We start from the raw sequence: 14218 nt of genomic DNA, 5'->3' as shown, positions 1-14218 counted from the left end.
ATGCCTAAATAATTAAATAATGTGGTGGGAAAGAAGAAGAATTACTAATGTGGGAAAATGTTAATGATATAACTTCACGTGTTAAAAGTAAGTTACCTCGTGCTATTTTTGTTTTATACATATGTATTTGTATGTAGAGAGAAAGACTTGAAAGGCATCTATTAATATGTTAATAGTAGTTACCTCCTAATGAGATCACTATTAATTTTTACTTTCTTCTTTCTGTCCTTCTGTATTTTCTAAGCTTTCTACAATCATGTGCCCTCATGTAATAAGAAAGAAGAACCCACAATAGTTATTTTAGTTTTAAAATTCTGGTTAATTTCTGAAGCCTAGCACACGTCTTCAGTTAGCATTTAGTTGGTTCTCCAATGACCAGGCTGAGCTCACTCCTGGCCAAGAAAATATCTTGGAAATCTTCACACAAACTTTATTTATTCTGGCTGCACTTTCTCCTACTCCAGTATTCAGTGTATTGTGCCAAGAAAAGATCCACTTTCAATTGGAAATCCATTTGCGGAGAGATTAGAATACTAAAAAGTAGACACTGGGGTATGAGCTGAGACATGATCCATTTTAATGAACAGTAAATTTTAAAAATGGACTTTTTGCTAATGCAATAATGAAAAACATGCTAGACAATCCTGGTGTTGTGTAAAGACATGAGGTATGATTATAAACAAAAGAAACTGATTTTTAACAAACTCACTGAAATTCAATTTATAAGCCACGGGAGAAATCAGTTTCCTGGTTTTAGAGACACACTTCTTTTTTTGATGCAAAATTTTATTTCCCAGCTTGATCTCCAACATTATTCACTAGGCATGGCTCTGGTTTGCTTTCTGTTCACTCTCAAAGGATGAAACTTTGCCCCCTTTGAAGATATTTTTTCAAACTGAACATTAGCCATGTAGGCACTTCCAAGAGTTCCAAAGAGGGCCTCAGCTTCCCCGGGGGACGAGAGACAACACTCACTCGAATGTAGAAGTCCTAGTGTGTTTGTTTTTAAAAATCTGTCCAATTATCCAGAAACTGTACTTTATCTTAGAAAACATCTGGGCCCCGGGGCCGCTGTGGGCCCCCGAAAGAGATCATTGAACTGCACCTATGGTGGCAGAGGGGGAGGGAGGGCAGAGGGAAGGAGAACAGAAACTTCCCAAACAAAAGCCAATTGTTTCCTTTATCACTGGTTAGATTGTTGCATCTATATATTGGTCAAAGATACTTAGGGCACTTTGGATGCATCCCTGGGGGGTCTGATGTCATGCAAAGATGATGGAATGTCACTTTGTGCAACTCAGATTGAAGAGACATAGCGGAGCATCTCATCTCATGGTTCTTAGTCAGGCTGCACATCAGAATCACCATCCCAGTGACAGCGACCCCACGTCCTCCCTGACCTATGTCATTTCATCCTCGCAGCGGATCAGTGAGGGAGGAGTTCCTTGTATCCCCATTTTGCTGACGGGGAACTGAAACTCAGAGATGAAATGCCCAAAGTCACCCAGATGGCCAGGGGTGGAAGCCATTTGGAGCTCAGGCAGTCTTCTCCCGAAGCTTTTCCCTCCTTCTCTACATTGCTCCCACATGGTGGATCCCCACATATCCCTGGGTCCCCTGACCCCCAAAGCCCACTTCACGCTAAGCGCTGATTCCCACCGCTCCCCCTTATTTTACAGACAGGAAACCTCAGCTCAGAGAGATTTAGCTACTTGCCCAAGGTCACAGAGCACATTAGAGTCAAGACTTGAACCCAGGTTCAAGAAAAAGGCCCTGGACACGGGAAGGAAAAGCCTCAGCCCACACTGACTTCATGTCAGTGAATGCAGCTAACTGTGTGATCACAGGTAAGGCTCGCTCCTCTTCTGAGTGGCCCCTCTTTCTGGAACTTCAGAAACTTTTTGTGTATCTGGTGGTGCTTCCCCTTTGTCATTGCTTTCAGAAGGGGCCTGGGTTTTGCCCGGTCGTTTCTGAAGTGGCTCCTGCCGAGATTGTATTAGTGCATGTTCCCATCCAGACAAGAATGGAAATTTATTGCAGTTTTGCTTGGTCAGACAAAAGCCCCAGTAATCTGGGAAGGAGTGGGGTTAAAAGGAGAGTTGCCACCTGAAGTAACTACGAGGTGGTGAAGATTTTCACTTGGAGGTGAAAGACCTTCTTCCAGGGGGTGTGTTTACACAGTCCAAGCCAGCTGCAGCAGTGTCTGGTAGACAGTCACCTGGACATTGCCCCTGCTCTCTCAAGCGTGCAATTGCCTCCAAGCGAAAATCGTAAGCTGCATGTGGTCTCTGGCACACAATGCGATTGTCTGAGGCAAATTTGGAGGAGAGATTTGCTTATGAACTTCCCTGAAATTGCCGTTCCCCCAGCCCTGTTGTCCTGATAGGGGAATCTGGACCTCCTCGACTTCTGAACCACACAGCCGTACTTTTATGGATGGCACCTTGTTCCTGTAATACTGCTCTGTTGTCACTTCCATAGGATGATAGAAGAGACAGTGATTAACAGATGCGCCAGAATCCTGGGAACCCCAGCCCAGGCAGGTTAATAATCTATGCCCCCTCCAAACTGACATTCCCTGAATATTGGCTCAACATTCAGCTAGAAGAAAAGATGGGTGCTGCTGAGGGAAAGGAAGGAAAAGAGTGTTACCTGTGGCTCTCTACTCCGCACCCATCAGCTCTGTCCCCTAACGTGCACACCACAGCCGCTTAGTGGCATCCTTCGATCCTCAAGTGTGTGCCTGGGGTCTCCTTCCCACCTCTCCTCTGAGTCTCTGTATAGGTGTGTGTTCTCTAAGAGCAGTCAGTATTTGCCATAATTTATGGCCATGATGGTGTGGAAGGTTTAAGCCATTTGCTAGACCTGCCCTTCAATTCCAGTTCCAAAGGTAAAATCCTTCCAATCCTAATTGTATACAGCTGCAAGAGTCTGTGTGTCAAGAGACACATACCTTGTGCATGAATCCTGAATTGTCTTCAACCAAGCAAAAACAAAGCTTTAAAAAATATTTTTTTTCTTAGCAAATTGCAGCTGTCTTCAGTGCGCCATTTATTCTGACCTCAAGCTTACAAAATTTTTAAAGGTTGATGCTTTGCTTAGAAGATAATTTGTAAGTTTTATAAATGTCAACAGTCAAGAATTTTTTTGGTGTAGATTTATTAAGAGGAGAGAATATTTTGCAAGAGCGCTGCTCCTCATTACCTTCATTTAGTTTCCTTGAAATACTCAAAACTGCCCCTATTAACTTCAGATAGAGAGGAGTGCCAAATGCCATATTCTGTGTAGTATGATTCCAGTTATGTAAAAAAATAATATGCATAGAAAAGAATCTGAATAGCGTACCCCAAAGCATGAACGATGTTTATCCTGGAAGTTAGGATTGCCGAGGATTTTTCATTTCTTTTTGTATACTTCTCTGTATTTCTCAAACTTCTCACACTAAACATGCATTACTTTTATAATTAATAAAAATGTGAGCAGTAACTATGAGCAGAAAATAATTTGCATCCTGAGAAGTCAGACTAGCTGTGATGAGGACCAGTTCTAAAAGCTGGTGTGCCCAGAAACACGGGGTTCACAGCCTTGGGTGGGACTGAGGAATGTGTAAGCCCAAAATGGACAACCCAGAGATCAGCGGGGCTCCGGACCCCGTCCCTGCGCTCCACTGGGAATGGACTTGTGGTCCCTCACCTTGTACTTTCTCTCCTTCTGGAGCGATGATGTAACCTTCATGCTCATGTACATAGTGACCAGGATAATCCACTTCATTTTCTTCTAAAACTCCGCTCAGGTGAGTCCTATATTGCTATTATAGGTAAGGTGTTCTGACTGTACAGCCTACCCATCCACAGCAGCTCAGAACCTCAGCAGCAATCTGAACCCCACTTCTGGAGTGCTCCATTTCTATTATGAAGCAAGCTCCACCAAGCAGAGTGGCTCAGGTGTTATGCTACCTATCTAGGAAAACCTGGACCCATCGAAGCCTCTGAATGAAAGAATTTACCAAGAAACACTTCCTTACTCCAACCAAGTGTCTTCAAATGGCTCTTGAGCTGTTACTGCCTCTCCCTCCTCTACCCATCATCCTATAACACCTCTGAACTTTCCTGGACATTCTACCAGTACCCTGGGGGCTGTGAACCACCCCATAATATCTGTAGGATCCTGTGCAAGGGACCAAAGATATAAAGCTATGGTAGACATTATGCCAGGATTTCTCACCTTGGTGTAATGCAGAGTCTCTGCTTCCACTCCCTGCACAAGAACACAGGATTTGGTGAAGCCAAAAAGGAACACCAACGGTGCCATAAATAAGGGAGTCATACCACTATATTCTCGATGGCGGCTGGTCGAGACACAAAAGCAAACATCTGCCAGTACCCCAACGAGTGGTCTTCCTGCACCCCAGTCTTGCTGGCGGCCTGGCGAGACACAGAAGTAGGATCCACATGATCTGCAATCCACCATCCACGCTTGCCAACCCTACTTGCTAGCCGCAATCTGCCATCTGCTTCTCTGCCAACCAACCAACCCCCTTGCCAGCGTAGCCACGGCAGTTATATTAGTGGCCAATGGCCAACTGGTTACAGCTGATGGCCACCTGATCACAGCTGATGGCCCACAGAATACATGCCCAATAAATGTTAGTTTCTTTCTACTCTAAGCAATGGCCATCTACTACCTGAGCCAGCACCTTTTCACGGGAGGTCGAGAGCCTGGAAACTGCTCGCTAGGACTCTCTCCCCACACTTGGCACTATCAACATTTTGGGCCAGATAATTCTTCGTTGAGGGGGAGAGGGATGCCCTGTGCATTGTAGGATATTTAGCACAACCCTGGTCTCTACTCACTAATTGCCAATAGCACTCCTCCCCCAGTTTGACTACCAAAACTGTCTCAGACATTGCCAATTGTCCCCTGAGAAACAAAATCACCCCCATTTGAGAACCACTGCACTGTATACATGTCCACAGATCCTTTTGGAATAGATGACTTTCTTCTTACCGCATCTATACCATATAGGCCTGACACAACCCAGTAGATTCGTGGCAAGACCTACTCACTTTGCACACACATTCACATCTTGTGTTTTACAAGCGCCTCGGACAATGAACCCTGCAGTACCCCACTTTACTAATAACAGTGGACATATGTCAAGTGCTTATTAAGTGTTGAGCATTAATCATATCTCATTCAAATGTACAACCACCTGTGAAATGAGTATTATTCCCGTCTTAACAGGTGAGAGCTCTCAGTTATGGACAGGGTTACGTAGGCAGTGGGTGACAGAGCTGTGACGGGATTCCAGAGTCCGGCTCTTAGTGTGCTCATTATCCTTAATTCTACTCCAACCTGCCCCAGAGAACAGGGAGGGAAAGCAAGAGACATATCCTGGATACCTGTAACAGACAGAAACTGGTTAGGTATGACACAGGCCCAGGGAACTGCTGGCCAAGCTCACTGCCTGAGCTCATAGTAACTAGCCAGGGAGGGCCTCCCATGAAACCTTGCAACAACTCTATGCCTTGGGTGGATAGGCACGGGTCGTGTCTTAGGAAAAGGATGGTGACCAGCTTGGTTCTGCCACACTCTAGGCATTGCTCTGGCTGCAGGTGGGCCTGAGAGGACATTATAGGGGACACGCTATGTTCCAAGGAGTGTTCCCAACTTGGCCCCACTCACCTGCACTTCACTACCATCTCTTCCTATTCTGTTTTGACTCTTGTTTCTCATTGCTCTGACCTCTGACTACTGTTCAGCCTTTCCAAGTAGAGGCCCCTCTCTCTGCTTTCAAAGTTTCTGCCTTGTCCCCTGATGTAGAGTTGAATGTCTTCTATCAAAAGAATCCATGGATTTGTTGTCTCACTCATCTATGGAAACCTTCCATCCCACAGAGTACATGCCCAATAAATGTTAGTTTCTTTCTACTCTAAGCAATGAGTCCCATTTCGCTTTTCAGTAAGAGCCCCACATTTGTAAATTGTCATTGCAGGAGCTCCAGTAAGGCAATCAACCACCCCTTTTCTGGCTAAGGATCCAGAAAGCTCAACCCAGTGCTTTGAATTTCATCAACTTAGAGTCCTGCTGAATATCATTTCATTTCAGGTTTTTGCACATATTTTAAAATTCTAACTTTTTAAAAAGCTGATTACTTTTGAAGTCAGTGAGAAGGGAGAAATATGCAGCCTAACTCTAGCCTGTCTGTTCTCCCTTCATTCAGAGACACATTCCCAAACCAGCTGATAATTTGGTGCTGAACAGTTATACTTGGCTCAGGGATGCCATAAAAATGCTCCCTGAACCCAGGGGAGATCGGGAGAAAGCAGGGTGAGCTCATTTAGTCCCTAACCTCCACTATTTTGTCACAGTAGGAATGTAAACTCTACTTTGGAGCTTACATCAGCTTTTGGAGAGTTTCAGCAAGCTCCCCCAGATAAGACTAAGAGTTATTTTTCTTTTCCTTTTGGCCAGAAATAAATATTTATATCTAGAAAAGATTGCCAAGACTTGGAAAGTATTTGAATTATTTAATCAGCCCTATTAAAAGGATTCACTGTGATTGGTGTTTGAATTGGCTAATGAATTTTAATCCTGGTTTTATCCCAAATCCATTAGACAGTCACCAACTGCAGGGTAGAATTCTGGGAACTTCTTCACCAGTTTGTTAGAAAAAAAAAAAGCATTGACCAAGGTCAAAACCTGCAAATGTACACATTTGAGTGTATGACTCTGGAACGTGTTTCCATTATAGTACCTCAGGGTCTCTTAGATGGCACCTGAACCTCATCAAAGTTTTCCAACCCTGGACTTCTCTTCTGGGAAACATGCCTCCTACTGTTATCCTCTTTCACCCTTGGAGAGTCTTGACCATTTGCCTTCAAAGTGGTCAGGAATAAAAGAGACTCAGCGCTGGGGTACTTCAGGCTATATCAGAAAACAAGCTGTGAGATTATGACAATATAAAATGGCTAACTAGTTCAAATTACATATGTAAAAAAAGAAATAAAAAGCTAGCTGGGTTGACCGTGGGTAAGTCATTTCAACAAAACCTGGGTTTGATGCCAACTCTGACGTTTACTCCTGGTGCAACACTTAACCTCTCGGATTCCAAAATTATAAATAATAAAAAATAATAATGTCAAATGAGACTATGGGTATATAGTGTTAGACAAAATCAGTGTAGATTTAGATACAGATATAGATATATGTGTGGATATTTATGTACGTATGTGTGTGGGGGGTATATATACACATATATACATATATATATATATATATATATGCATGTGTGTATGTATATATGTACACACACATTCACTAAAACCTTTCATTTTCCTAGGAATTCCTAATGCCTAAAAAGACGTTAGTTTGATAGAACAATGTAATTAAGCTAGCAGACTTTTTGAAAATGTTAATCTTCAATTTCTCTGATTTTAAAACACATATTTATATAATTCAATTTTAGAGGCATGTTTGCTCATGTAATAATATGGAATAACATTTGCTGAATGTTTATTAGGTGTCATGTAATGTGCTTTGTACTTTCATTCATTCTTATTTACTCCCCACACGACCCTGTGCAATGATGTTATCATCACCTTTTACAGACAACGAACTTGTCCCCAGTCACATACTAGTAAGAAGACCTGGGATTGGAACCTGGATTTGTTTGAATCTGAAGTCTACCCTGCCCCGCTCTGTGCCCTTTGTGCTCATCCTCAGGGACGCCCAGCTGTGAAGCTTGGGGCAGTTGGCAGTTTGGCATAATGACAGTCATTGTTCCCCGAATCCTGATTTAGATCCTGACTCTTTCTTGTAGAGAAATGCTTTGGATTAACCCGTCATGGGTATGCACTGAATTCTGCATACCTTTGGTAAAAGGCAAATAAATTTATACTTACAAATCATCTGAAAATTCCCTTAACTTCTAGTTTCAAACTCCCGCCCCTTCCTGATTTTCTCCCCAGTTGCAAACAAGCCAAGCGCTTGTCTTAGCTCCTGATGCCAATTTCCTCTGCCCACTCAGTGCTAACGAGCAGTGAAATGGCTGCCTGGTGGACAGAGGAACCCACAGCCTCGGTCATCCTCAGAGTGGATCATGGCCCTACAAACATCACAATACCACTGGCATTGGCAGAGGTGGCAGCAAGGTTGGCATGGCCCCTGAGCCAAACGTGGCCCAGCCGAAGAGGAAGGCTTTGTGCCCTGCTTCCCAAGTGGACGTTCCAGGAAGGAGTCAGATGATCTGAGTTATGGAAACCAAATGGCCTTCCTTTGTTTAGAGAGAAAGGGGGGAAAAAGTCACTCATTTTTGTGGTAAAGTGAAAACAGGCTCCAAACCAAACAATCCCTCTCAGAGCAGAAAATGCCAGCTCCCCAGAGCGGGCCCACAGCCTCGGCGGCTGATAAACTGATGGAAGGCCTTGTCAAGCCTGTCCTACAGCCTCGGCAAAGTCCTCGGTCCTCCCAGCCAGGTTTTCCTCTGCTTTGCTCCAGAAATATTTGGACTCCAGGGCAGGAAAGGAAAATGAAAGGAGGGAGAAAGAGAAACATCTACTTGACTAGGCCAATCTCTTCCTTTCACTTCTTTTCACTTGGGATGGAGGGAAGGGAGTGGAGCTGTGCAGAGAAAGCCCTGGAAGTAAGCATGGGCGCTAACACGGGAACCTGGGCATGCAACCCCTAAAGTCTCCCTGATGTGTCACTGCAGTGCGCTGACTCGGAGGAAGGCCCTCCTCAGAATGACCGAACTCTTCCCACAGAATGCAGCCTGGAGTCACGAGGCCTCCTGTGGCCGCTCTGGCTGCTCTGTGGGCAGCAGTCTGCACTCCCAGGTATTACTGGTGTATGTACAGCAGGGTAAGCCATGGCCAAGAGAAAATAAATGAAGTCCTAGTCAGCCACGCCTGTGCCCAGTTTGGTTTGTTCTCTAATACAAGCCTTTCCTAGAATGGAGAGGCTCTTGGTGAGGAAAGAATAGTATAGAATTCAGGTCTAGTCCTGGCTTTGCCTCTGACTTGCTGTGCAACCATGGGTCACTGTCACCTCTCTGAGCCTCCATTTTGCATCTGCAAAATGAGCCTAAGGATCCCTGCCTTAGTTCACAAGGTCATTGTGTGAAAGAGATAAAGCATGGCTCTTGTCAAGAGATGGCAACCAAACTGCCTGAGTGTGGATCCAAACTGCTCTGTGTAACACTGGGCAAGTTTCTTCATCTGTCTATGTCTGTTCCTCACCTTTAAAATGAAGGGAATAATATCCTTCCCTGATAGAAGGTTACATTTGATTATGTGATGTACGCAAGCACTTAGAGAACACCTACTCTCAGCCTGTGCCAGGGAGTGTCACTGTCATTATCACAGATGGGAAAACATCTTGAAAATAATAATGCTCAGTTCAGGCACTGGGTGATCAGCCACTGTCATCATAAGCGTTATTATTTTAATCAACACACTCTCATTATTCTGGAAAAATTCCTTAATCTGCCCATGCTAATTCTAAATTGAAGGGGAACCTCTAATAGCTTCCGTTGCTTTTAGGAAAAATCCCGGAAGCCCCACCATGGCATATAAGACCTCTTTCATCTAGCCCTGCTGCTTTTTCTAGCCTCATGTTGAGCCATTGTCTCACTCACATTCAACAGCCTCATTGGCATTTTAGCGCTGCAAAGATCTGGGCTCCTTCTGCCCCAGGACATTTGCACTGCCCACTCCCACGCCATCTCGTCTTCACCTGACCTCCAGGTTTCAGCTTCCACAGCCTTTCATCGGGGAGGCGGTTCCTGACCTTCCACATGAGAGCCTGCCCCCTCTTTGTCCTTTATACTCACCACGATTATAATTCAGTAGTAATTTCTGGAAATAATAGCACATCAGCTCCTTGAGTGATATGCTACATCTATTCTGGTAATTGCAATACCTAGCACAATATCTGGTACACAGGAGATATCCTAAAGGATAGTTTCAAATGAAAATGAATGTGTTTAATAATTATCTCCCCTGAAGAGCCTATAAAAATCCATAAAAACAGAGGCTGTGTTTCTCTTCTCAGAGCCTGTGTCTCCAGCACAGCATAGACCTTCAATATATATTTGTTGAATGAGTGAATGAATGACATAGAATAACCTCCCTAACATTTTACCACTTGAAAATTTCCCTAGACATAAGGGGAGACTAATTGACCACGCTCTTCCTCCTCCTTCCATGAGGGCTTAGAGCTTGGCACTCACATGCATCTAACTCCACCCCAGGTAGCTCTGCTCCTTAAATTCAGGCATGAGGGCACAGGGCTTCCTAATCTCTCCTTGGGCAAGTGTTTAGGGTCAGCCACATTCCAATGTCATTAGAGACATCAGTTTTACAACAAATGCCAATAGCAGGATATTGTTCTTCAATGGTATGTGTATTCTTTCTAGCTTCTGGTGTCAGTGTTTGTACTCACAGCTTGATTAAGAGGACATGAAATATTCATCTTTGTATCACCTACAGGTTCTACCACAGTGTTTTGTACAGAGTATGCACCCAGTTGATGCTGGAATATATTGTGTTTTTATATATACTATCTAGTGTATATACACTATACGCTAACATTCATATATTCTCTATAGGATATGAAGGAATGACTACTATATAATGGGTATAGTAACTCTTCAGCCCTGCTTCTGGCACCAGAACCTGGGACACAGTGAAATTCTTAAGGAATTATTGATTAAATCTGCTTAAGCTTTTCCCGGTCTCTTTCTCTCAGGATAAGAGCACGAATTTCCCCACCTCCAGGGTCCCCCTCACTCTAATCCATCTTTCATAGTATCATCTGCTAAAACTTCCAAAATTCATCCAAAACTCATTTGAGTTTTTCTCCAAAAAGCTCCAAAGTTCTTTTTAGAGTTAATAGACCTATGTCTCAGTCTAACACAAAGAACTTAGACCAAACTTCTTCCTTCTTTTCAAATCCTACATACGTCCTACCCTAGCACATACCTTTGGCTTGCTCTGTCTTTGCTCATGCCATTTCTGCCACCAGGAAATGCCTCTTCACCACCTTTCTTCTGAAGCACAGCTCAAGTTTTGTGTTCCCTATGACCTCACCATGTCACCCACCTCAAGGGAGCTCTTTTTCTTCTGAAGCCAAACAATATTTTGGCTTAGCCACTTCATATGCTTGTCAGAAAACTTTTTCCATAACTATGGCTTCTCTTGCAAACTAGATTTGGACCTGAAGCTTCCTGAGAACCGGTCTAATATTCTCTTATTTCCCCTCAGTTATGCCTGGTCTATGGTAAGAGCTCGGTCTGGACGTACAGGATCAGGGACTAGTGTTCAGGCAGGAGACCTTGACTCTAGTGACTTTCATAGCTCAAGATGAGATTCTATTTCAGAGTTATTGCTTTTCTAGTGTCTCCCAGGACTTGATCGATAGTCTCTAGGACTCCCTGAATATGACAATGTGAACGTGCCTCACTCCTCTTAATCCAGTGACTTCCTTTTTACAGATGAGAAGCCCTTTGCTGTAGAAGACACTTATTTGCTGTGTCCAGCGCCTATCTTAAAAGAAGTTGGCATGTAAGTTTCCACCAGCATTGAACTTCACAGCCAGAGAGGAGAGAGGAAGTAGAGGGGACAAAGGGAAAAGGAAGAAGTATCTCTCTTTGTTGTCATAATAGAGCCTTTCTCTAGCCTTCTCCAGGTAATGATGATGGCATCAGTGCTTACAGTGAGCCAGGCACCAGGATAAATATTCCAGAGGGTACCACTTATTCCTCCCAAATGCCTGACAAACCAGATACTCACAACATCCTAATTTTACAGATGTGGAATCTGTGGCTGAGAGAATTTAAGTAACCTGCCCAAGGTCACACAGCAGTAAATGGAAGCGTTTGGGCTCAAACCAAGGTCTGTCCGGTTTAATCACAATCACATTTCTGGGAAGCTCTCACACTTTCCAGAGCACGTTCACACACATTACCTTGCCCTGTCGTCATAATCGCCCTGCTAGCTGATTATCTCCGCCTTAGAGATAAGGAAGCTCAGAAAGGCTAAGGGAGTCCACAGCTGTTTCAAGGTCCCAGATTCAGACGTTCTGAAGCCAAGCTCCATGCTCCTTCCTCTATGCGTCTGCAGAGTAACCTGTATCCACCCAGACTGCACAAGTTTCCCTGAGCTAATTCATGGGGGAAATCTCATGGTGGTGCAATTGTAATAAGTGCTAGTAAGATGTGACCAAATATTCAACAGAAAAAAAGAGAATTAACACCCTGAGCTAAAAAAAGAGAAGCAATGATTGTCAGAGAACACAACTAGCTTCTCCGTAAACATGTCTATAGCAAGCTGAAGTTAGAAGGGTGGGTAGCTTTAAGGAAAAAAATGTTAAACTTATTCATCTGAATTCTGCTTTCAATCATTTGTTCAAATTGTAAAGCCGCCAACTCTAGTTGCCTAACATCCGCCTGCTATTCTACTGATTCCACAGCCTTTGCCCAGGCTGTAAAATGCAAGCAAAATGCAAGCTTATGTTTCAGTGAGTCTCATATAGATAGCAGGAGGTAGAAGGCAAGTTACTTCGTCCATTGCTGCACTTCTGTTAGTTTACTGGATAGTAACAACTCTGCCTCCACCAGAATCGTATCGCTGAGAATCCAGATAATGACAACAGAACATTAAGTGTATAGCTTGATCGGTGCAGCCCCACAGACTTGGACCGTTTTTTAAGAAAACTTTGTCATACTACAATGTGACAAGTAAGTTAACTGAAAGCAGGCTTTGCCCATTCAGTGCAATTTGCTGCAAGGCCAAGAAGGGCTGAATGCATTGCCTTGATGGGCCAGCCAAGCATATCTTGACGTCTCCCTAGAATATTAGAAGTGGAGGGGCCCTCGAGACCGTGCTCCACATTTACAAAAGAGACAGCTCAGGCCCCCAGGGAAAGAGACTACAGTCCCAAGGGTAGTTAAGAGCAGAGCCAACAGGGCACCTCTGTATCTGGCTCTCAGCCCCTTGCTCTTTGAACACCATGCTGAGTGTCTCTGGTTCACTTGTCATTGCAGGAAAGCTGCACTCCAGGTCAGCATGAATGACGGCCTCTCTTTCATCTCCAGTTCTGTCATCATCACCACCACACACTGTGTAAGTCATCACCTTCCCTTTTACTGAAAGCTTCATTCTCATCCTCATCTCCTTGGAAAGTTCTCTGGTTCTGAATTCTGTTCACTGAGCTTCGGTCTCAGCACTGCTAGGCAAGCCATGGGCTGGGTCCAGGGTGTGCTGCACCCCAAAGTGTATCAGGAATGCCTGTGTTCAGGTTCCCCATTTCTGTGGCTACTCGAACACACTGTCATGACCAGATGGTAAGAGAGGCCAGTGTCTGTGCAGTAATGAGGAGGGAGGCCTGGATGGAGTGGGTTTACGAGAAAATTCACAGAAAGAAATTGAACAGCATATGCAAAAAAACACATCTGAGGGAGTTTTTCTCTAAAGGGGAGCAGGAAAAATGGGGCAGTAACTGAAGGAAGATTTGGAGTATAAGAAGAGTCTTTTATTTGGAATGAGAGAATTACAGCTTATTTATGTGATGATGGAAACAATCCAGGAGAAAATGGAAAACTGATGAAGCAGGAAAGAAAGGGGGAAAGGGGCCATATGCCTTAGGGGTTGGGAGGCAGGAGTAGGGATTGCACCCTCCCTGCCAGCTCCTCAGATACCCTTCGCTTGATCCTCTGTCAAGTAGTTTTTGTTTCTGGCTACACATACAATCACCTGGAGAGCTCTTAAAAAATATTGATGCCTAGCCTCATGCCAGACCAATTGAAATACAGGCTCTGGAATGGGCCCTAGCTTTGGTGGTTCCAAGACTATGGTTGGGAATACTTCAGCCTGCGCAGTTGCTGCCCACCATCAGCGTCTCAGAGCTCAGCCCTTCAGAGGGCAGTCAGGGCTCGGTTAGCTTGTGTACAGACCATAGCCCCTGACATGAGCATTTCCAAAAGAACCTCTGTCTAAATATTCAGATTCTATAGCCAAATGCGTTTTTTCTATTAGTTTGTTCTAGAGACAAATGTGTTTGACCTGATCGTCAGCTTAGGCAGATATGATGGTCACTTCCCGGCCAGCCTTTGGAGGACATGTTGTTAGAACCCCTTCAGTAGCTGGGGTTTGTGTCCTTAACACTGTCACAGGTGGACAAGAGAGAGCAGGCAGCACTGAAGCCAACAAGTTAAAAA

At 44.2% G+C, this 14218-nt stretch overlaps 1 protein-coding gene across 2 annotated transcripts in view; it reads left to right on the top strand.

Annotated features, from left to right (window-relative positions):
- The window catches only part of ANTXR1 (ANTXR cell adhesion molecule 1), a 213916-nt gene that overhangs the window by 88393 nt on the left and 111305 nt on the right, over positions 1-14218 (top strand). The window contains exons 11-13 of one of the 2 annotated variants that reach the window (XM_074332096.2): positions 11495-11564; positions 13046-13124; position 13257. In XM_074332096.2, the coding sequence (XP_074188197.1) occupies positions 11495-11564; positions 13046-13124; position 13257 (150 nt within the window). The remainder of the gene's footprint in view (positions 1-11494; positions 11565-13045; positions 13125-13256; positions 13258-14218) is intronic. The other variant, XM_019718386.3, reaches the window with a different exon arrangement.

The sequence above is a fragment of the Rhinolophus sinicus genome, chromosome 2, assembly GCF_057876585.1.
Source record: "Rhinolophus sinicus isolate RSI-liver-muscle chromosome 2, RSI-T2T, whole genome shotgun sequence".
Taxonomy (NCBI): domain Eukaryota; kingdom Metazoa; phylum Chordata; class Mammalia; order Chiroptera; family Rhinolophidae; genus Rhinolophus; species Rhinolophus sinicus.
The sequence above is the reverse complement of the archived record's forward strand: the minus strand, read 5'-3'. Positions and strand labels throughout refer to the sequence as shown.